At 44.0% G+C, this 22,693-nt stretch overlaps 1 protein-coding gene across 2 annotated transcripts in view; it reads left to right on the top strand.

Moving 5' to 3' along the window:
• The window catches only part of LOC147884927 (uncharacterized), a 47,422-nt gene that overhangs the window by 14,822 nt on the left and 9,907 nt on the right, over nt 1–22,693 (top strand). For both annotated transcript variants that reach the window (XM_087397614.1, XM_087397613.1), the window contains exon 2: nt 7,909–8,008. In XM_087397614.1, coding sequence (XP_087253740.1) covers nt 7,909–8,008 — 100 coding nt within the window. The remainder of the gene's footprint in view (nt 1–7,908; nt 8,009–22,693) is intronic.

Raw genomic sequence — 22,693 nt, 5'->3', positions numbered from 1 at the left:
GCTAATCTTATAACAGAGGAGTTCTCTGAATGTTTTAGGGATGAACTACCTTATGGGTTACCTCCAGAGCGGAAAGTTCAGCATAAGGTTGAACTGATCCCGGGGGCAGAACCTGTAAATAGACCTCCCTATAGAATGAGTTTTACTGAAGAAGCGGAGGTGCGTAGGCAACTGGAAGAATACCTCAAGTTGGGGCAGATTCAACCAAGTTTCTCACCTTTTGCTTCACCAGTGATATTAAAGAGGAAAAAGGATGATACGTTTCGCCTCTGTATAGATTACAGAGCATTGAATAATATCACTGTTAAGCACAGGTATCCGATGGCTCGGATTGATGATTTGCTAGATGCATTACATGGAGCCGTGATTTTCAGCAAGATAGATCTTAAGTGCGGCTATCATCAGATCCGGATTAGAGCCGAGGATGTGCATAAAACCGCTTTTAGAAGCAGGTTTGGTCATTATGAGTTTTTGGTAATGCCCTTCGGACTTACCAATGCTCCAGCGACCTTCGTCATGCTTATGAACGATTTACTACGTCCGTATATTGGAAAGTTCGTAGTACATTTTATTGACGATATCTTGATATTCAGTAAGAGTGTTACTGAGCATTGTGAACACTTAAGGATAGTGTTCAGTACTTTGAGGAAAGCCAGTCTTTACGTGAATAAAAAGAAAACTATACTGTGTATGGTTAGGCTTGAGTACTTAGGGTTCATAATTACTCCACAGGGGGTAGAAATGGATCCGAAGAAAGTGGCTGCGATACTAACTTGGCCAATCCCTCAGAGTCTGACCGCGTTTGCGATCATTCTTGGGATTTGTCCAGTTTTATAGAAGTCATATCAAAGGATATTCCGGAATAGTATCGCCATTGACTGATCTGACCTCAGATAAAGTACCTTTTATTTGGGGACAGAATCAACAAGAAAGTTTTAACACCATAAAACAAGCTGTGGTCTCAGGACCGGTGTTAAAAATAGTTGATCCCCAGAAACCGTTGTTCCTAGAAACCGATGCGAGTGGCATTGCGGTAGGAGCAGTCCTCCTTCAAGAGGGAAGGCCAGTAGCCTTTGAAAGCAAGAAGCTTTCTCCCTCTCAAAGGAATTGGCCAACTCATGAATTGGAGTTGTATGCTGTTATCCATGCTTTGAAAACATGGAGGCATTACCTGTATGGTTCAGAGTTTTATGTGGATGTAGATCATGATACTCTGAAACATTTTTGTAAACAACCTGACTTGAGGGGCCGCCAAGCTAGGTGGGCAGAGCTCATGCAGGAGTTTAATCTAACGATTCGGTACCGAAGAGGAAAAGACAATAAGGTAGCTGATGCGTTGTCTCGCATTATGCACAACCTGAGTTTCACGGTATTAGAGAGTGCTCTAATGACCGAGATTAGAGAAACTCAGAAGGTGGACGAGTTTGTCCAGAGCTTATGGCCTAAGGCTCATGTGTTAAAACCCGGGGAAAATGAAAAGGATGACCTGGCATCCAGAAAAGGCCAAACTTATGCAAGATATACCATAAGGGATGGTATGCTAGTTAGAAATGGCAAGGTTGTAGTACTTGGTCAGAATGATCTCAGGCAGAGAGTCATTCGACAATGCCATGATAGCCCGTGTGCGGGACATCCAGGTGTCGAGAAGACATATGATCTCGTGAAGCGAGATTTCTTTTGGCCAAAGATGAAAAAGCATATTCATGAATATGTGACACGGTGTTTCTCGTGTCAGGTAAGTAAGGCCGAGCGGGTGAAGCCACCCGGACTTTTACAGCCCTTGGAAATACCACTAAGTAAGTGGGAGAGCATTTCCATGGATTTTATTGTAGGACTACCTGCAACACAAGGAGGGTATAATTCTATCCTTGTGGTGGTTGATCGTCTAACCAAGATGGCTCACTTCATTCCGACTAGAGAGTCTATTAGTGCCCCGCAAGTAGCGGAGTTATTTATTAGACATATATTTCGTCTGCATGGATTGCCTAGATCCATAGTGTCAGACAGAGATGTCAGGTTTACCGGTCATTTTTGGACAGCGGTATTTGAGACACTAAGGACTGAGTTGGGAATGAGTAGTGGGGATCATCCTGAGACGGATGGTCAGACGGAGAGAGTCAACCAGACTTTAGAGGATATGCTGAGAGCATATGTGTCATTGAGGCAACATACATGGGACGAGTGGTTGCCATTGTTGGAGTTTGCCTACAATGATAGAAAACATTCATCTACCGGGTTCAGTCCGTTTGAGCTGAACTATGGTTATAGGCCAGCCAATCCAACTATAGTTGGAGTACCTCAGAAAGTGCCTAGTGCCGCGAACTTTGTAGTTCAGATGCGGGAGATGCTAGCACTTGCGAGAGCTAACATCCGCCAGGCTATGGATAGAGCCAAGGTGTATGCGGATGAAAATCGGTCTATAAGAGTATTTGAAGAAGGAGAAAAAGTTTTTCTCAGAATTCCTTCGCACTCGAAGTCGTTGACTTCAGGAGAGTGTGCTAAGTTATCACCTCGATACTGTGGGCCGTGGTTAATTCTGAAAAGAATAGGCAGTGTAGCCTATAAATTAGAATTGCCACAGGGGTGTAAGGTGCACCCGGTTTTTCATGTTTCGCGCTTAAAGAAATTTTTGCATACAGGTGACTCACTAATCGAAGGTGTGGTTTTGTTTCAGGAGATAGAGGATATTGCAAGGCGCAAACCAACAAGAATCCTGGACCGAGGAACAATGCAAATACGAAATCGGAAGATACCCACGGTGTTGGTTGCATGGCATGGTCAGCCTCTATCGGAAGCTACCTGGGAATCCGTGTACCAGTTGCGGAGAGCATTCCCAGATTTCATCATCGAGGACGCTGATGCTTGAAGAGGGAAGGAATGTTATGCTCTAGCCGAGATAGCATGACCTCGGATAGATCGGTGGGCATTTTCTCTTAGATGACCAACTTTTGTAATAATTAATGTGCGTAATTAAATGGTCAAGAGAAGTAACTGCCAAGGTCCTAGGTGAGGGCGTAATGGCATTGACTAGATAGTTCTAATAGGGCTAGGGCCTAGGTGCATCTAATGTGTAAATTGCCAAGGGGCAATTGTTTTAAAAGGGAACTCCAAGAGAGGGGTGAAAAAGGATGCATCTAAGTAAGGGCCTAAAATGTGACATGTGGCCGGGAACTATCTAGGGAGATTGGGGTCTCAAGGATAAGGATGAGGAAAAATCATGAAGAAATATACGTAATGAGACGAATCCTATCCTTAGAGTTTGGCTGGGTGGAAAAATAAGTTGCCATCGCCCGTGATTGCACTAGTGTAGGAATAGATGATGGGAAGTGTGTTACACATATCCTGACGCATCAACTTGATTCCCATAAGAGAACTGGCATCACAACACAGCAAACACTATGGCAATCACTTGTAGCATCCCTCTTGGGGTTCCAGGAATACTTCCCATTCCAAGCATGGATTCCTGACCCCAGCCTACGCAGCAACGAGGCTGTACTCAAGATGTGCCATCTGCCTAGCAACCATTGCCTGCATGTGACCCATCTCTTAAAGAAACCAAAGCATAATCTCTACTAAAAGTGACCTCCATCAAGCATAGCTAAAGAACATCCATTTTAGGTCCAAAACACTTGCACTCAGCTTAGGTCTGTTATAGCAACCAATACTTGGTCACACAGAGTCCCTTAGTTGCCTAGAGTGCCCTCTTAGCCATTCACCTCTTTAATTAAGTCAACTCGAGCAACTCCATTGTAAATTACACAAAGGCTGAAATCACTTGCTCCATGGGTAATTCACAACCTAGAAGGCCTCCCAGCCCAAAACATAACATTTACAATCCTCTGCTCGACATCATCATGGAAGAAGACATCCAATTCAATGCACTTGTCGTTTGTTAAGCTGTCCAAGCTTCCACAATAGAATTCAAGGCATTCCCATCCTTTCCCATGCTGCCTCAACAACAATTCAAAGGCATTCAAGACTTACACACAGCCCGAAGCTGTTCCCAGCAGTCACACTTGACCATACAGTTCTCCAAAGCAATAGACTCAGCTCATACACGAGCTTATGCACAAGTATACGCCCAGAGAGCTTTCTATCCACGCTGCTCGTACAACCTTGGCTCTAGTGCTTGTGCACACAGCCCAGGGCAACCTCCACGAGCCTGTACAAAGCAACTAGAAGACAAGCCTAACTCTCCATTCATAGCTGACCGTACACACGTGTAACTGTCCGTACAAAGCAGTCAGAAAACAGCCTGCACACACTCAGCCCATAATGTAGTAGCCTGTAATCTGTAAACGTTGCACTTGGAACCTGTGCAGTCCGCACTGCAACAACATAATCTTTCCGTACAATTCCAGCCCGGTACAAGCGCCTTCAATGTCTACGTACGGACAGTCTGTACAGTCCGTACAAGAGCAGCCGTACCTGTCAGCCCGTACAAGCAGCCCATCACCACGAAACTGTATAGCGGCCGTACCACGGATGGTTCAGGTCCTTCCCCGCTTTTCTTCACCCCGCGAATTATCTTGTGCATGAGCCCCTGTCTCCTGTCGGCACCAACTCCTTTTTTTCCAAGTCCCCGTTGCTGTTTTTCTTGAAGAGGCCTTCTAAGGCCTTCCTTTCCAAAGAGGGCCTTGCATTGGCTTGCCACTTGGCAGCCCATGTTTTAGTTTGCCCCCTAAGCCGTAGTTGGTCAACACCACTGATGTAGGGATTGATTCCCACTGATGTAGGGGCTGATTGCCACTATGTAGGGAGGTATTACCTTCTCCCCCTTTCTATAAGAGAGAGTCCTCTCTCTCACAATCATAATAGAGATCTACCATCTTTCTTTCATTGTTCTCTCACATCTCTTGCAAGATGCATGTATTCTATCCTACGGGATTCTACAAATGGTGTCAGAGCTTTAGGTTCTAGATCTAGCCTAGCTTAGCATTAGATGCTATCTCTAGCATAAACTACTAGTTTCTCATCTTCTCCATTTTCCTTCTTCTTTCCCAAATCTTTGAGAGCTCTGTTCTATGCCTACAAACGACCATTGCCCAAACCCTTTGAGCTGCAAAGTCCTCACGTATGGGCGAACTTCCAGCTGCAAGCAATCATAGAAATTTCGACTGTACGCGCAATGCCAACACTCACACTCTCTGACGAAATTTTGTGCAATGCCGCCTCTGTACTTACCTATCTGCAAATTCCTCTGAGCCCATGCTGGACGACACTGAGGGCAAGCTGTTGCTGAAATCTGAGCTCATTTGGACAAGAGATGGAGGAGAAAACGACGAAAAACCAGTCTGTCTTCTCAAGCCTGGCTATGGCGACCTGGCGCAACATTGCGCCGCTCCTTACTGGTAGCTCTTCTCTGGTATAAGGCCTTTCTTCCTGCATAAAAATCCCCTTGAATAGAGCTATGAGCTGTAAGAATTGCACACTTTAAGTTCTCGTCTCTGTTTTGGATAGTTTTGACAAGGTTGTGAGTTTGATGCTACATTAGATGCTACTTTAGCATTTCTGATGTTTTAAAGTGTTGAATAGCTTCAGTACAACTATGGCTACAGCTTTGCTTTAAGTTGCTATACCTGGATTTGCTTGGAATACTTTCATTTAGCCACCCCTATGAAGCATGCAATTGAAATCATCATAACCATTATGTTTTGTAGTATGGAATTTGGTTGCAAGCCTTTGCTACACTAAATGCTTGTACTTTGAAGGATTATTTTATTACTCATATTTCACTTGTAAGACACTAGGCATTGCCCTCGGGTAAGACCTTGCCATGGAAGCTAAGACCTTTTTTGAGAAGTTGGATCGAACTAGTTTCCATACTTGGCAAACAAAAGCCAAGTTTATGCTTATGAAAAAGAAGATATGGAATGTTGTGAATGGAAAGAAGTCTACAAAAGAAAAAGCTAATTGGTTGATCAAAGACAAGAAGGACTACTTCAACAACAAAGCAAATATGCGTGAAGGAAGAACTCCATCAGCAAATGAAGAAAATGAAGACTATGCTTTTTAGGCACTTTGTCTTTTTTGTTTATCATCACTTGGTCAAATTTTGAGGTTCTCTGCCTAGAGTAGTACTCCAAAAAGAATATGTTATGTAAATCACCTCTAGTCACCATATGATGTAGGCCATGTGATATGTGTTTTGACTGTCCCATTACTTCACACCCTTGGGAACCCTTGCTAGCATGAGATCCTAGCCATGGATTAATCCTTAACCACCATGAGATGGCTTGAGAAACTATGAGACTAGATGTATCCTTGACACTGCAAGAGGCAACCCCTTGAGGGGGGGTTTGTTGGGGTAAGTATGATCAAGGGCTTGCTCTATGGTGCATGTGTGCATCTAGGGGAGTCACATGTGTGTTTGTGTGTGTTGTAAAGGCACATCAAGTGCTATGATGTGTCTAGTGTGTGACCTAAGTGATGATGTAAGACAAAGGCAATCCCACTAATGTAGGGATTGATTCCCACTGATGTAGGGGCTGATTGCCACTATGTAGGGAAGGTATTACCTTCTCCCCCTTTCTATAAGAGAGAGTCCTCTCTCTCACAATCATAATAGAGATCTACCATCTTTCTTTCATTGTGCTCTCACACCTCTTGCAAGATGTATCTATTCTATCCTATGGGATTCTACAAGAGATTCTAGCACATCAAGCAAACCTTGACCTTGCCTCTTGTTTTCCCAGAGTCCTACCCACATGCAGGCCAACATGCATGCGCCAGAAATCACGCTCTCGTGAGAATTTTCTTAGCTCACTCACAGCTCTTATCACTCAGCTCTAGGTTCTACCTCTGCTTTCTCTAAGCTTCCATTACTCTTAGATTTCCATCTCCCCTTCATGTATCACACTCACGCAGCTCCGCTGCATGCCTTGGGACAGCACAAGCCTCTTCAATAGCCTTGTACAGCGGTCCACATCTACCATGTGGGCAGCGTGGTCTTTGCCGAGATTTGGGTTGCTTCTCAGGCATTTGTGGGTCAGCTCTCCGTATCGAAGGGTCATCCTCAGAGTTGTCTCTCGAACTCTCTAAAGGAGTGTCAGTTGTATTCTTTTGCAATTCTCCAAGATATAAAGCATATTCTTCCCCATTTGGGGAGGGGGACCCTCAGTGAGTACAGGGACCCTCTCTCTAACCCTACTCTCTCTCTATCTCTTATGGTGCATATACGCCTCACACAAAGGTTTAGAGAAGGTGTTGCTGTGCATTACACGATCATTCACCATTGCATGTTACATTTTCTAATGTGGACTATTGATTCACTACTTTGTAGTGTGAGTATCTACTTTGGTTTACAACCATATCTTAAATTTGTAATGTGGAGTATTATATGGAGGATTGCTAAAAAATTTGTTAGCTTCACCTTTCTTTCCCTTTGGATGATCAGGAGATTCAAGGCTCCACGAACCAAAGAAACTAGTATTACCTGTGATTCAGAGGTGTCATGGTTGGGATGCATAAGAGTATCATGCCCTCTTCGTATCAGTTTTGGTTGCGTATTTTGATTTATTGACTTCAGTTCTCTTAGCTTGTATTTTTTCTGTGCATAAGGTGTGGAGATGATTCTCGTTGAATAGTGTCTTGGACTTTTTTTCCCGGAGTACTGGTGACTTGAACAGAGTTAGTAAAAAATGAGACACTGAGAGGTGTCATTCTTGCTCCCCAAGCACTTAACACCAGTTGCCTCCTCCCCTCCTGAAAAAATTGACATGAATGGCATGCCTGATTTGCATTTTCGATGTTGCAAGGCTTACAAATTGGATTTATCTCATTGGTGTAAAAGTTTCTGGAATTTTTTTGAAAGCACTAGTTCCGTGATTTGTGGTTGTTCCTCGATCTTTTCTCAAAGTGAAGTGAAATAGGCTGTAATGATTAAAGTTACCTGCTGCACTGTTTTAGGAGGCAAAGATACAAGAAGATAAACTAGAGAAATGGATGGCTTGTGTTTCTGGCTATGAGTCTTTTTGGGCCTTCAGTAAGGAGAAAAAAGGCTACAGTGGTATGATCCTTTATCTTTCTAAATACATGCTGCAATTTTACTGTTGGATGTACTGAGAAGATGATCTGTGTGTACTGCAATGGGATATTTTGTCACATGCCTCACTCACTGTAACAGCAAAGCTACCTCATTGCAAGGGTAGTAAAGTTCAAACTCCAAGGTGGAAGAATGCTGCAGAAATCAAGCTCAGAAGATGAAGCCTGAGGCTAGAGTGCTGGCAACTCTTATGTGAGGAAGGCACATAAACTTGTGTTAATGGAAGCTAGATATAGGATTCCATATCAAGAGATGTTAAAGTGAGAATGAAGTAAGCATCTGGCACTTTTAGTGTCCTAAGTGTAGGGCATCTTTACATTAACTGTAGTCACCCATCTCAGGGGTACATGGACCCTTTATCTTCAATTGGAGCCGTTTCATTTGAAGTTAAGAAACTCATGTGCCATAAATATAATAGATCTTGAAGCACACGACACTCCCCTTGCTTAAGCATTTCCCCCCCCCCCAAAAAAATGAACCATGATGTCCAGCTATGCAAATAAATGAGGCCCCTGCTCCATAAATGTAAATTACCAAATCACTAGCACCTGCAAACCATCACAGGGTTTGGTACAGCATTCTTCTCCCAGCCATAGTATCCTGATAGATGCTTACTGCCTAAACCCACCTTGGGTGCTTCAGTATTACGTTCATGACTACAATCCCGTTTTCCTTCTTTTTAGGGTGTAGGATACACTCCAATTCCTAGAAGGCTCCCTTCAATTCCTAGCCACTTGCTAGGTTCTAATCTTCCCTCCCCATGCATCATTAAACTTAAGCCCCTTTTGGTACTTTCACTAATTTGTTAACCACATCTTGCCCCTAGGCACTTACCGCTAGATGCATGGTAAAAAAATTAACAACATCAATCTGGATGAGGTTCTCAAAACCTTCTAGTCATATCGAACCCCGTCATCAAAGATGTTGAGACACAAACCCTGGACAGAAACATTTAAACACAACTTAAACAACCAACTATTGACATTTATATACATCGCCATTGGTCTCTTTAAGGACGTTTTGCATCCAAGGTCCTACTACATTCTAATTGGAATGTAACATTCCTTCCTCTTCAAGCATTAGCATCCTTGATGATGAAAATCTGGCAATCTGCTAAATAGATGTTTAGGTAGCCTCAAATAGAGGAAGACTACCGTCCCGAGAATACTTCTAGCCTTCCAGCACTGTAGGTATCTTCCAGTATGGAACAATCATCTCTCCCTGATCTAGCATTGCTGGCTTGCGTGCTGCATTTTCCATTAGTTCCTGTAAGATAACAATTCCATCAATTTATGGATCAGTTGATTGCAAAATTTTTTTTGCATCGCTTAGATGTATTAGTATCTCTATGGTTATGTTGGTATTTGCTTGGCTGTGGATGCCCACTTAGAGGCTCCACCCATTCAGCTCATTGTATCAAGTTCTTTTAGTCTCATAGACCCTTTGGTCCTTTGAAGACTTTTAATAAACTTCTTCCTCTCTGTCTCTCTCTCTCTCTCTCTCTCTCTCTATATATATATATATGATTCTTGGAATATAATCTTCAATGGATTTCACCCAACAAAAATCTCTCTCTCTCTCTCTCTCTCTATATATATATATATATATATATAGAGAGAGAGAGAGAGAGAGAGAGAGAGAGAGAGAGAGAGAGAGAGAGATTTTTGTTGGGTGAAATCCATTGAAGATTATATTCCAAGAATCAGTCCCAAAAGCTAGGACCTTCAGTTACAAGTATCATAAGATTTTATGACAAGAAAGTGGGATAAGCTAAATCCCGTGCATGTAGATAATCATAAAGCGATTGCCATAGAAATGCCCGGAAAAACTGACACACACACACACACACACATTTTTTGGTGAAATCTTTGATTGATTATATTACATAAGTAGCAACCTCAAAACAAGGTGCTACAATTACATCAACTGAAAATTTCAGTATATGCCAAAAAGACCTCATGATCTATGCAGCGGGTCTGCAAGCAATCAAAGAAAGATTGCCGTAGAGAACACCTGAAAAAGCCAAACAGAGAGAAAGTAGGATCACCAAAGACTTTACAATTCCTATATGTCCATAAAGTCCATAGTGCCCAGTAGCGAACCCAAACAAAGAAAAGATGAAACTCCGGTCTGGATGGATGAAACCCAAATAGCCAGAAGAACTTCCCAAACGGAACAGATGGAAATCTCGCTCGCAGGCGCTGTCAAAGCAGATCAAAAAACTCACGAGAGCACGGACAATGCCAAAACAAGTGAGGCAGAGTCTCCGAAGAAGCATAATATCTGTGACAAAGTGCAGGAGCAATGTGTCAATGATCCAATAGCTGTTCAGATGGAAACACTCCCAAAAGAACTTGCCAAAAGAAAACCTGTTGCCGAAGCGGTACTTTATAGGCCCAAAGTTGCTGTAATCTTTTTCTCCACCACTTGACTGGGCGATGCATCCGCCAAACAGAATCACCTCTCTCTGAAACCCAAGGTTGAGGCAAAAGGATTTTATACAATGCAGGCACAGTAATCTGAGATAGCCTCAAAGGACGAGAAGAGGACCCTGGAGAAGTCAAAGTCCAATCTTCCAGCCGGTCTTGAAGTTTCAAAGGAGGAATCGGAACAAAAGGCGAAAGCATAGAAGTAATTTGTTGCCACAAAGGATGATAATGAGAGCCCAATCCATATTTGGTGGCTGCTAGAGAAAAAGGAAGCACAATACCACCATCATCAATAACATCAGCAACCGAGCTGATGCCTTTAAACGAGACAAAGTAGGAACATCGAGGTTCCTGTAAAGCCAAGGGAGGCTGAAAGACTTTTGACCAGTGAATGCTTTCAACTCTCAACGAATTCCCAAGCAAAGACTGTCGACCATTCCATTCTAGATAAGAAAGAACATGCCTCTAGTGAAGAAGCAGGTGGGAGACAAAAGGGCAGCCATGCAAAGCACCATCATTGCAGCCAAAAAGGAAATCCCTTTGATTGAGATGCCAATGACCAAACACAGAAATACTGATATGAGTAACTAGAGATCTAATCATAAGAGCCCAAGGTTGATCGCCTTGCAGAAATTGCAGCAACATTTTCCCCCTGTGGGCAAGGATATGCACGTGAATATCTGTGATGTTCAATCCACCATGCATCTTGGGAGAACAAATGTGATGCATCGAAAGCAGCCTAAGACTTTTTTTGCCATGTTTGGATTGCCAGAAGATTTCCATAAAGATAGACATGAAAGATGTAAGATCTGCCTTAGTGAACATGATCAATGGCAAGTAAAATTGAATATATGCCACAAGGATGGACTGCACTATTCAAAGACGAACGTGCAAAGGCCAGGTTGCCAGTTTCCAATACTCAAGCTTTTTTCGAAGCTTAGGCAAAACCCAATCAGTTTGTTGTCGGCGAGTGAGTTTCCACCCCAAAGGGTAACCAAGATGACGAATAAACTGAGTGGGTGGAATGATATCCCCGGGCCATAAGAGACTATGCTAGTCTTTGGAATGCAAAGGGAGCAGCTTAGACTTCTGAAAATTAACATGAAGACCAGCTGCCAAACCATAAACAGAGAGGGCCTGCATCAAGGCACCAAGATCATGGGGCGTATTCTTCGAGCTAAAGAAAGAATCATCAGCATAAGCTTGAGCAACCATGTGCAATTAGCATCCAATTCCAAGCCATGAAGTGATCCTGTAGCCACAAGATGATCAATATATTGCAGCATAGGATGAGTAGCAATGGCATACAGTAAAGCACTGAGAGGGCATCCCTGGCGGACCGAACAACGAAGAGTCCACTCATCAGAGATATCCCCAGAAAGAATGCAAGCCGGATTGCTATCTTTGTAAAGCCAGTAAATAACCTGCTGCATTTTTTGTCCAAACCCCAAAGCTCATATAGTCTGCGAGATGAAATCCCATTGAACTGTGTCAAAGGCTTTTGCAATATCTACCTGCAAGAGTAGAACATCCTGCTATGTGTATTTGACATATTCAGTCCCAATATAAGCATTGGCAATGTTATCTGTGATATGGCGACGTGGAACAAAGCCATATTGGGAGGGATGCCATGCAAATAACCTTTAATACGATCAACCAACATTTTGGCAATGATCTTGTAAATGACTGGCATGAGCGTGATTGGCCTCCAATCACCAAGTGAATCACATAGCTGCTTTTTTGGAATCAGCTTGAGAAGACCCTTTTTCCATGACACATGCATTTGCTGATTTTGCCATGTTGCATTTACCATTTGTAGCAAGGTGAATTTAAGATCCCAGAAAGCAAGAAAGAATTCAACAGTGAGACCATCCCATCCTGGAGATTTCCATCTGCCACAGGATCTCAGTGCATCAGACAATTCCCTTTCAGTGAAGGGATGTTCAAGTTCCAAAGCCTGAGCATCAGACAAAATTGGATGAACATGCTGCAAAAGAAGTTGACGTGTAGACACGACCTGAGGAGAAAGAGTATCCACATGCCCAAAATGAGTGGAGAAGTGCTGCACACATAAATCAGCAAGCTCTGAAGGAGATGTTGACCAAGAACCATCAGGCATCCGGATCCGACAGATATTTGCAGCTTGTCTTTTGTAGTGTAAGCTTGTAAAAAATTGCTTGGAAGAGCAGCCTTTATCCAAAAAAGCCCGTTGTCTGGATCGGGTTTCCCATTTAGCAAGCTTTCTGCGATCATTGGATTGAAGAGAGAATTGAGCCTGACATAAGAGCATGCTTTCTTGTGAAGACAAAGGGTGAAGATGAGCAAGCTCAGTCAAACTCTGAATTTGGCATGTGCTACAGTCCATCCTTGTGGCTTGCATATAGGATTTGCCATAATCTTGAATAATTGCTTGCATCCGAGCAACAAAAGCCTGCTAGTCGTAATCCAAACCAATGCGTATCTGACAAGAGAGAGGCTGAAAAGCATTAGAGACCAGGGCTTTAAAGTCAGCATGCTCCAGGCAACTATTATTAATCAGGAAAAGCCTTCGGCAAGGCAATTTGTCAGTGGGAAATTCATGTAAGGAAAGCCTCAACCAAAGAGGAGCATGATCCGAATGTGTGAAAGCATGATCAACCCAAATTTGACAAGTAAAGGCATCACAATGTTGTGGATCAACCTGATATCATCTGTCCAAGCGTGCCCGATAAGAAGATCGAGCATTATGCTGAAAGGTATAGCCCGGAAGCATGGGCTGTAATTCCTTCTAGAGATCAACTAGGCACGACCGAAGCAAAAAATTAGACCATGCCTGTGTTTCAGAAGCCAACATATGAGTGTGGCCTGAGGTGTTATCACCTGATTGAGGGGCATTATTAAAGTCACCACAAATGAAGGCATGTTGTCGCCATGGATAGCTATGCATGGCAGCCCAAATCAAAGCTCTATCACGAGAAGATTGGGGGGCATAAACCGATGCAAATTCAAAAATTTCCCCTTGAACAAGGCATTGAACAATAATCTATCTACCATGGCGATCATTGAGGGCCACAACAGGTTGAAGGTCGTGCTTTACCAAAAAAGCCACGCCAGAAAAGGAGTGCTCTCTAGCATAGAAGATATCATAACCAGCAAAATGGCCTATTTGACCAGCATACATATGTTGATTATGCTCTTGCAAAGCAACTATATCAGGCTGCAATTGGCTGATATACATCCAGACCAGTTTCCATTTGCGACCATCACACATTCCCTGTACATTGAGAGTAACACACTTCAGATGATCAAGCATATTTACAGTTATGGGATAGGTATGCACAACAACTAATGGGCTGTCTATGTCTGCATTTCCACCTTAATGTCCGGGCCTTTGCCCTGGGATGAAGCATCGGCCTGAGGAGAGGACAAAAGTGCAGCAACTTCCTCTTCAGGAAACAAGGTCCAATTTGCAGTCAGAGCAGCCCAGGTCAAGCCAACACCAGAGTTTTTAGTAGGTGTTTTCCCATGAGAGGATGCACTACTCCAAGTCCGAGAAGGCAAAGGTCGTTTGGGGGAGATCACTTTGCGAGGAGTTTGCCATCTGTTAGTCAAATTTTTTTCCTTCCCCTGAGGTGGGGAGGACAAAGGCACAGGAAGAGAAGCATTACCATTTGAGACAGCTGGGGCTTTGCCTTTGTCTCGAACAGAGAAAAGTTGTTTGACCCCTTTGTTTTTGACCACAGAAGAGGCATTTGCATTCCTATTCAAAGGCTGAACCATTTCAGCTTGCACTGGCATCCGTGGAACTCGGGAAGGGCATTGTGAAGCCATGTGCCCAAATTGCTTGCATTCAAAGCAAGCACCTGCAAACAGCCCCCACTTGAGCTTGTAAAAGGCACTGCCCATGGAAACATTATTCACAGTAACCGAATATGAAGTTGGAGTGGGATGATCTGTGTCCCACAAAATGCCGAAGCGATTCAAGTTTCCATTGGGTTGTGGTGGACATACCACCTTACCTAGGGAAGGTGCAATTTTAGATAGAAGAGAAGACAAGCATTGAGGAAAATCCACAACTTCCACCCAAACAGAGGAGAGTGCTCCAACAAGACCCGACGATGCTCCTCATCAGCCTTGATGATCTCAAAAAAATCCCTCGCTGCATAATGATAAGGACCACCCAGGGTTCGAGTCAACCAATTCCCAACATCTGCTGCAGTAGGCATCCGTCCTGGGAAGAAAATGTTTTGCACACTCCTTAACTGGATCAAATATATCATCCACTTCCACCATAATGCCAGTGGTGGGAAGTGGATCTTTCCAACCCTTGCGGGTGTCTTTAAACCCTTCATGCATAACCTCATAAACAAGCTGAGCCTCAGCAAAGTCATGAAGGGAATCATTTGAATCCATAACCTGCTTTTGTTTCTTGTTGGAAACCAACTTGTCTTTGCGAAAGGTTTTCTCATAGGAATAATCCGCCATTTGAGAAGGCTTGGAAGCAGAAAGGCTTTACAAAGAGGACAGATTGACAGCAGGAACAGTATGGGCAGTACGGACAGTAGGAACAGTACGGACATGAGAAACTATATGGAATTATGACAAAGTACAGATTTTTGTATGGAAATTCTGACATGGGATGGATTTTTGTACAAAAATTCTGGCACTGTACAGATTTCCGTACGGATTTTCCGGCACTGTACGAATTTTCGTACGGATTTTCTAGGGAGGAAATGGATTTTGTACGGGAAAAAAACGGGAGAGTATGGGCGAGTAGTTGCAGTGTGAGAGCGTGTGGGCTGGCACGGGAACCAAGAAAGGGTGCAAGAAGCCCTAAACAAAGGGTGCGCAGGGTATTGGCTGCAAGCAGGTTTCCTCCAACGGTAACCCCCGCCTGTCATGTGCACGGATTGGTATTCGGTGTGTATTGGGTACACAAGACTAGCTCAGGTAGCCTTGGGAGGCTTAGAGCTAGGCAGGCTTGATTCTCAGGTTGAGTGGCAAGGGTACGAACCAGTTAGATATCTTCGCTATTTTTGGCGCTTGGGGCCCTAGTCTATATAAGGGGCCTAGAGGTTTAGTTCTTAGGAAAGCCGATGGGAGCAAGTTTCGTTCCCAGGTGCTAGGTCTGATCCTGGATTGCGGACGCATGCCTGCATCATAGCGTAGCCCAAGGCCCAGCATCAGATCCTAGGCTTCACAGCGCCATCTGGTGGTATGGGACACCAGGCTGGTTAGGATCTGGTTGGGAGTTCGTGCGAGTAGCTCAGCTCGTGGCTCGGAGGGGACATCTCCTGATTCGGGATCACATCCCGTAGATGTCATGGTTGGGTGGTGAGCAGTAGCCTGCTCAGTTTCCTCACGTTGGTGTGTTCTTGTGTTTGCTTTCAGATCAGAGGTTTCAGGAGTGCTGGGGACGTGTCAGTTGGTATCAGAGCCAACTCCTAAGGTAGGAACTTCTGTTGCGAAAATTTTGGACGATTCTTTCTCCAGGTATGTCCTAATTTCAAAATTCGTGCTCAAACCCTGCAAGTGTCTGCTGGTTCATCGCTTAAGGGAAGTGGTTTTAGATTGGGATAGAAGGAAGGAGAGAGAGAGAGTGCAGGGTGATTTCGTTGCAAGAAGTGAGAGAGGGAGAGAGGTGTAGTTAGGAGGAAGTAGTGGGGTCTAGGTAGAGATGTCAGAAGGGAGTCAGGAGAGAGCGTAGAGTTGGGGCGAACCAAAGGGGATACCGCATGTCGGCTGGCTGCTCAGGGGTTGTGATGGCAGGTAGAAGGGGAGCGTAGGAAGGTGCGCAACAGGATAGGGTTAGATTGCAACTAGGCCAGTTGCTTTTCGGGGGGGCTTGGGGGCTTAAAAAAGCGCTACCCCTCCGTTTTTGGAGGGTGAGCTTTTGGAAAAGCAGGGCTTTACTAAAAGCCTGCTCTCCCGCTATTAGTACGGCCACATTGCCTTCTCCCATAGCTTGTAGATTGCACAGAATTCCAGCCCCTCTACACCTTCACGCTCGGGAGCCAAAATACTTGTACGGCCTGCTACAGTCCTTCGTACGGACAGCCAGGAGCGGAGTCCCAGGTTCAAGAATCTGAGCTGAATTGTCAGCTCAGCTCAGCCAGCTTACCTTCTTCATCGACCAGCTTTCCCTTCTTCCATCGCCTCCTTGGCCAGCTTTCACTTCGTTTCTACCTCCTAGCTCCGAGGCCATCTGCTTGTTTCTCTTCTCTAGCCTATCTTCTTTTTAGATCAGATTTCAGTCATGGCTGATTCTGTAGACCCTGAGCTTGCGATGGGAGACTAGGATTTGAACTACCATGCGGAGGATGACCAGGGTCTCTATGATAATCTGATTACGAAAAAAGCCTTCAGTGAATTCACCACTGCTCTTGATGGAAAGTTTGAGCAAGTTAACACGAATCAAACGGGGTTGACACAGCAACTCCAAGGGATTCAGACTACACTCACACTTTTGACTAGCATTGTTCAGGCGCTCACGCATGTGGATGCCATGGCTTCAGTGTTAGGTCCGAACATCACTCCAGATCCCTTTCCCGGAGATCATAAGTCTCGTACCAAGGAGGTTGTTGGCACTTGGTTGCACAAGTGGCAAGTACACTTCCAGTTTCACCCTTACACAGATGACAAGAAAATACAGCTTGCAGCCGGGTTTATGTCAGGAAAGGCTTTATTGTGGTGGAAGGAACTCCAACCCAAGCGTGCAACATGGATAGAATTCGAAGGGGTTTTCAGGAAAGAGTTTCTGAAGGAGGAGGAAGATTACGATATCGTAGGCAAGCTCAAAGCCCTCGATATGTCCAAGCTGAATTTGACTTTTGCGGTTCATCTTCAGAGGTTTCGGAATCTGCAGACCAGAGCTACAAAACCAGAGCTACAAAGATGGATCCAGTGACCTTGTTAGGTTTCTTTGTGGATGGTTTGCCTGACTCGTACAAGTTACAGATCAAGAACAACAAGTGTACCACGTTGCAAGAGGCCATGAATTACACACGTATTTATGGTGATACCATGGCCAGTGCAAAGGGAACCACAGTTGCCGACACGGGTGGGAAGAACAAGCGGAAGTTCTTCCAGTCTACCACTGGTATCGGGGAGACGAAGTCTATAGACAACGCCTCCAAGAAACATTTGACTCAGGCGAAGAATGGTCGTGTCTGTTTCCTTCGTACCTTGAAGCTAAAGAAGAATGGACGTTGCTTCTTCTGGGAGGAGCGGGGCCACACTAAGACTGATTGTCCTAAGCGCAAGAACCAGAAGCAAGCGCCGGGACCGAAGCTCCAGGCAGGTCCGGGTACCAAAGCTAAGGGAGCTAATCAGGTTTCGATGACAAGTATTTCTGTAAATGTCATTACCTGCCCACTTTCTTGTAATTGCACTTTTAATACTTCGTTATTTGGTTCCCATGATCTTTTCGGAGTTTATGGAGAAGTTAAGGACCAAAGAGTTCACATTCTCTTTGACCCGGGCAGCTCTCATAACTTTGTTAATTACAAACTTGTGCAGAAGGTGGGGCTGTCCACGATACCTAGCGATCACACCTATGAGGTGCAGCTTCCAGCTGGGAAGCAGTTTTGGGATCGCAAGATTGAAGTCCTTTCTATCCGGATTCAAGAATACACAGCGGCTCTTACGTGCTATGTCATGCACTTGGAGCATGTGGACTTGTTAATCGGAATAGAGTGGTTTAAAACCCATGATATTCGGATTGGATGGAAGGAACATTGTTGGAAAAGGACACCCAATTTTGTATTCCGTGTGATAATATTCCTTCTTCTTAGGGACCTATTGTATCTGCAATGCAGCTTCGAAATATATTAAACACTTCTCATTATGATGTCTATCAGTGTGTTTTGATTCCGCTTTCTTCATTTGTTGTCTCTGTTAATAACAAGAATGATTTAAGTGTGTTTGAATACCGTGAATTGAGAATGTTGTTAGATGATTTCATGGATGTATTCCCTGCTCAACTGCCGGAAGGTTTACCTCCAGAATGGGTAGTAGATCATCGCATAGACTTAGTACCTGGGGCTCAACCTATTAGTGTTCCACCTTATAGGATGAGCCAACTTGAGGAGGATGAGTTAGCTTCACAGCTACATGATTATTTGAATATGGGCTAGATTCGCCCAAGTAAATCACCTTGGGGAGCACCTGTCCTCTTAAGAAAGAAGAAAGATTCTACATGGAGAATGTGTATAGATTAGAAACGATTGAATAAAGTGACAATCAAGAATTGATACCCTCTACCTCGTTCCGATGATCTAATGGACCGTTTGGCCGGAGCGAAGTATTTCACTAAGATTGATTTGCGAATGGGTTATCACCAAATCCATATCTATGCTAAACACATAGATAGAACCGCATTCCGAATGAGGTATGGCCACTACGAGTTTCTTGTATTACCTTTTGGTTCGACCAATGCTCCTGCCACCTTCTGGCAAATGATGAAAGATTTGTTCCGAGATTTTTTGGGCAAATTCATTGCAGTGTTCTTAGATGACATCTTGGTATATAGCCGAACGCTAGAGGATCACATAGGACACCTCCGGATTGTCTTAGTTATTCTAAGATAGCATAAGCTCTATGCCAAGATGAGTAAATGTGACTTCTTTATGAAGGAGATCATTTATTTAGGACACAAGATTTCTTCTGAAGGTATTAGCATTGATCTGGATCGTATCTTGAAGGTTTTAGAATGGCCTATCCCTCGGACTGTGAAACAACTTTGTTCTTTCCTAGGATTTACGGTATTTCTACGGAAGTCTGCGTGATTATTCACACATCACGGCACCCCTGACAAACATATTGAAAGGTCGTGGACGCAGGTCTACCCAACTGATCTCTTGGAATGACGCATTGAACAAGGCTTTTGAAACCTTGAAGTCAACTATCAAGGAAGCACCCGTTCTTGCATTACCCGATCCTACCTGGCCTTATGTTTTAGAGGCCGATGCGAGTGATTTTGCGATTGGGGCAGCTTTATTCCAAGAGGGCAGAGCTGTAGCTTTTGAGAGTAAGAAGCTAGACGACACCCAATATCGTTGGCCCACACTAGAAAAAGAACTCTATGCAGTCGTGTATGCACTGAAGGTTTGGAAACACTACTTGTATGGTTTGAAGTTTCTTGTATTAACCGATCATCAGTCAATCAAGTATGTGTGTGATGGGTCTGAATTGAGGGGACAGAAAGCTAGATGGCCAGAATTAATGCAAGATTTTGATTTTGAAATACGTTATCGCAAGGGTTCGTTGAATAGTGTGGCGGATGCCTTAAGTCGAGTCAAGTTTGTAAATGCTATGTCATTTACGGAAATATCCTCGGACCTATTTCAATCCTTGAGAGGGCTTTGCGCAATTGATAGTCATTTCAGTTCTTATTGGCAGAAAGTCCAGGATGGGAGCTCCATGGTTGACCAGGACTTAGGGATTGTGCCACCTACGGTACAGGCGGCGGGAGGTCAGTGGATGATCAGGAACGGCTTGCTGTTCGGGAATGGAAAGATTTGTGTGCCAGATGTTCTAGAACTTTGATCCAAGATTCTCTGGCTGTGTCATGATGCTCCTAGTGCTTGACATCCGGGTATACATCTTACTTTGTCTCTTGTGAAGCATACCTTTTATTGGCCTAAAATGCGTGCATTTATTGAAAACTATGTGGTAGGTGGCCGGGTTTGTCAGGTTACTAAGGCAGAATGCCTTAGAAGTGCAGGTTTATTAAAGCCATTGCAGATTCCAAGTAAGAAATGAGAAAGTATTTCCATGGATTTTATTACTGGTTTGCCTCGAACGCGCAAGGGTCATGACTCCATTTGGGTCATAGTCGACTGTCTGACAAAAATGGCTAGATTCTTACCTACTAAACAAATATTTCAGCTGTTCAGCTGGCTCACGAATTTGTAGACCACTTGTTTAGAATGGGAAGTTCAGAAGATGCCATCTTCCCTTAATTTGCCAAGACAGTGGGGTGCACTTTGGTGCCTCATGAGCTTGCAGTGGATGGGTTCACACCTGGCTTGCACGTACAGATCACACATAAGGCCATCCATTTTACTTTTTCAGTTCAAAAGGCCATTTTTACACGGGATTTAATACTAACACCTTTGATGGGGTGCGACACGATCCTTGGGAGTTAGTGTTTCCGTGAGCATGTACCGATGCCTGATTGGTGGAAGGAGCCAAGACACCTTCACGATTGTGAAAGGTTTACCTGAGCATGCCGTGATACGCGGTGATTTGAGCAAACCAGGGATTCCGCTAATGTCACATATCCAAGCAGGTTATGTCGTTTGCAAAGGCATAATGTGTGCACTTGTTTATGTCCAGTGTCATATCTCTTCAATTCAAACTGCTCCTTCGAAGCAATGGTGGATCTTTTCTAGGAGTTCCAAGACATTATGCTATGGGATGATCTGCCACCTCGGCTACCTAGCTGCACATAGACCGGAAGACAATCACATTGATTTGATTCTGGACTCCACACCTCCAAGTAAGTTTCCTTACTGACTTTCCAAGTCTATGGAGGGAAAATTAGAGCAGCAGGTGTCTCAGTTACTGCTCGCTGGGTTTATAAGACCGTCATCTTTGCCATTTGCTACACCTATTCTTTTTGTGGCAAAGAAGGATAAGTCCGCACGATTATGTGTGGACTACAGAGCACTCATTAAACTTACAGTAAGTAACAAGTTCCCTATGCCCTGTATCGAGTATATCGTGGAAAGACTCAATGGTGCAAAGTTTTTCTCAAAAATCGATCTCAAGAGTGGCTACCACCAAGTGCGAATTTCTGAAGCTGACATCCCAGCGATGGATTTTCGAATAGAGCGAGATCATCGAGTTCCTCGTCATGCCATTTGGTCTGAAGAATGCACCACCCACGTTCAAAAAGATGATGTCTCTGGTATTTTCAGATTATATTGGAAAGTGCTTGTTCATTTTTCTGGATGATATCCTTATCTTTTCCACTATTGCAGAGCAGCATATTAAGGATGTGCGATGTGCCCTACAGCTATTGCGCGATAATCAGCTATATCTCAACGCAAAGAAAAGTGAGTTTGGACTGATGGAGATCCAGTATCTGAGATATATCAGTGTTCAAGGTATTTGATTAGATCCAGAGAAGATTCAAGCTTTCACTAGTTGGGCTATCCCCACGACAGTTTAAGAGATCCGGTCCTTTGTAGGTTTGTGTCAAGCCTATAGCTCTCATATGGATGGATTCTCAACATTCGCAACCTCTTTTACGGATTTATTAAAGGGGATAAAGACATGCAGACAAAAGATTCAAGTTACTGGCAAAGCTTTGTAAGCCTTCCATGAGTTGCAAAGGTTGGCCACAAGAGCACCAGTCATGAAGATCGCCTCTTGGGATGGTCCATTTCTAGTAATCATAGACGCAAGTAATGTTGTCATCGGGGCAGTTTTACAGTAAGAGGATAGGCCCGTGGCATATCTTTGGTTTCATTTAGGCATTAAAACATTGGAAGCCTTTCCTCTACGGATGGACTTTCACAATCAAAACAGATCAACAAGCGCTTAAGTGGCTTCATACGATGCTTAGCTCACAATGGAGTGATTGGTAGGAATGGTGGAGCCAGATATTCCAGCAGTTTGGGGAAATGATTGAGTACATCCCCAGAAAAAACGACCCCATTCTCGACGCTCTAAGTCAGAAAGGTTGAATCCAGACCATTGAGAAGGCCATTGTGCTCGAAATCCAGGGAAAGGATGTAGATAGTATGAAGGCACACTATGCGGATTCAACAGAGTTTGGCACCCAGTTCCAGTTCTCCACCACTCTTGAACCAAGCCATTACTCATTAGAGAATGGTTGGCTTTTCAAGATTATGTGTACTCCAAGATGCTTCTCCATGATGCCCACGACGCCCTTACCAATGGTACTTTGGAGAAGTTAGAGCACTATTTCTATTGGCCAAGTGTATACGGCTATGTTCAGAATTGTTAGATGTGCCAAAAGGTCAAGGCTTCCCACAAGAGGCAGCCGGCTTACTTATGCCATTGTCAATACTCGATGGTCCTTTCCAGGACATAGGTATGGACTTCGTGGAACCACCTCCAGCGTCCACAGGTACGTGTAACACTCAATGTATTACTATTGTTTGTTACTTTAGTAAATATTGTATGCTTATTCCCTGCAAGCAGATAGCGAGCGCTGAAGACATAGCTCGTTTGTTCATAAAGTATTAGTATCCCATTGGAGGGTTGCCAA

The sequence above is a fragment of the Dipteris shenzhenensis genome, chromosome 26 (genome assembly GCF_047967505.1).
Source record: "Dipteris shenzhenensis isolate YYH24624 ecotype China chromosome 26, Dip_SZ_1.0, whole genome shotgun sequence".
NCBI lineage: Eukaryota > Viridiplantae > Streptophyta > Polypodiopsida > Gleicheniales > Dipteridaceae > Dipteris > Dipteris shenzhenensis.
This window is presented reverse-complemented; position numbering and strand designations above follow the sequence as displayed.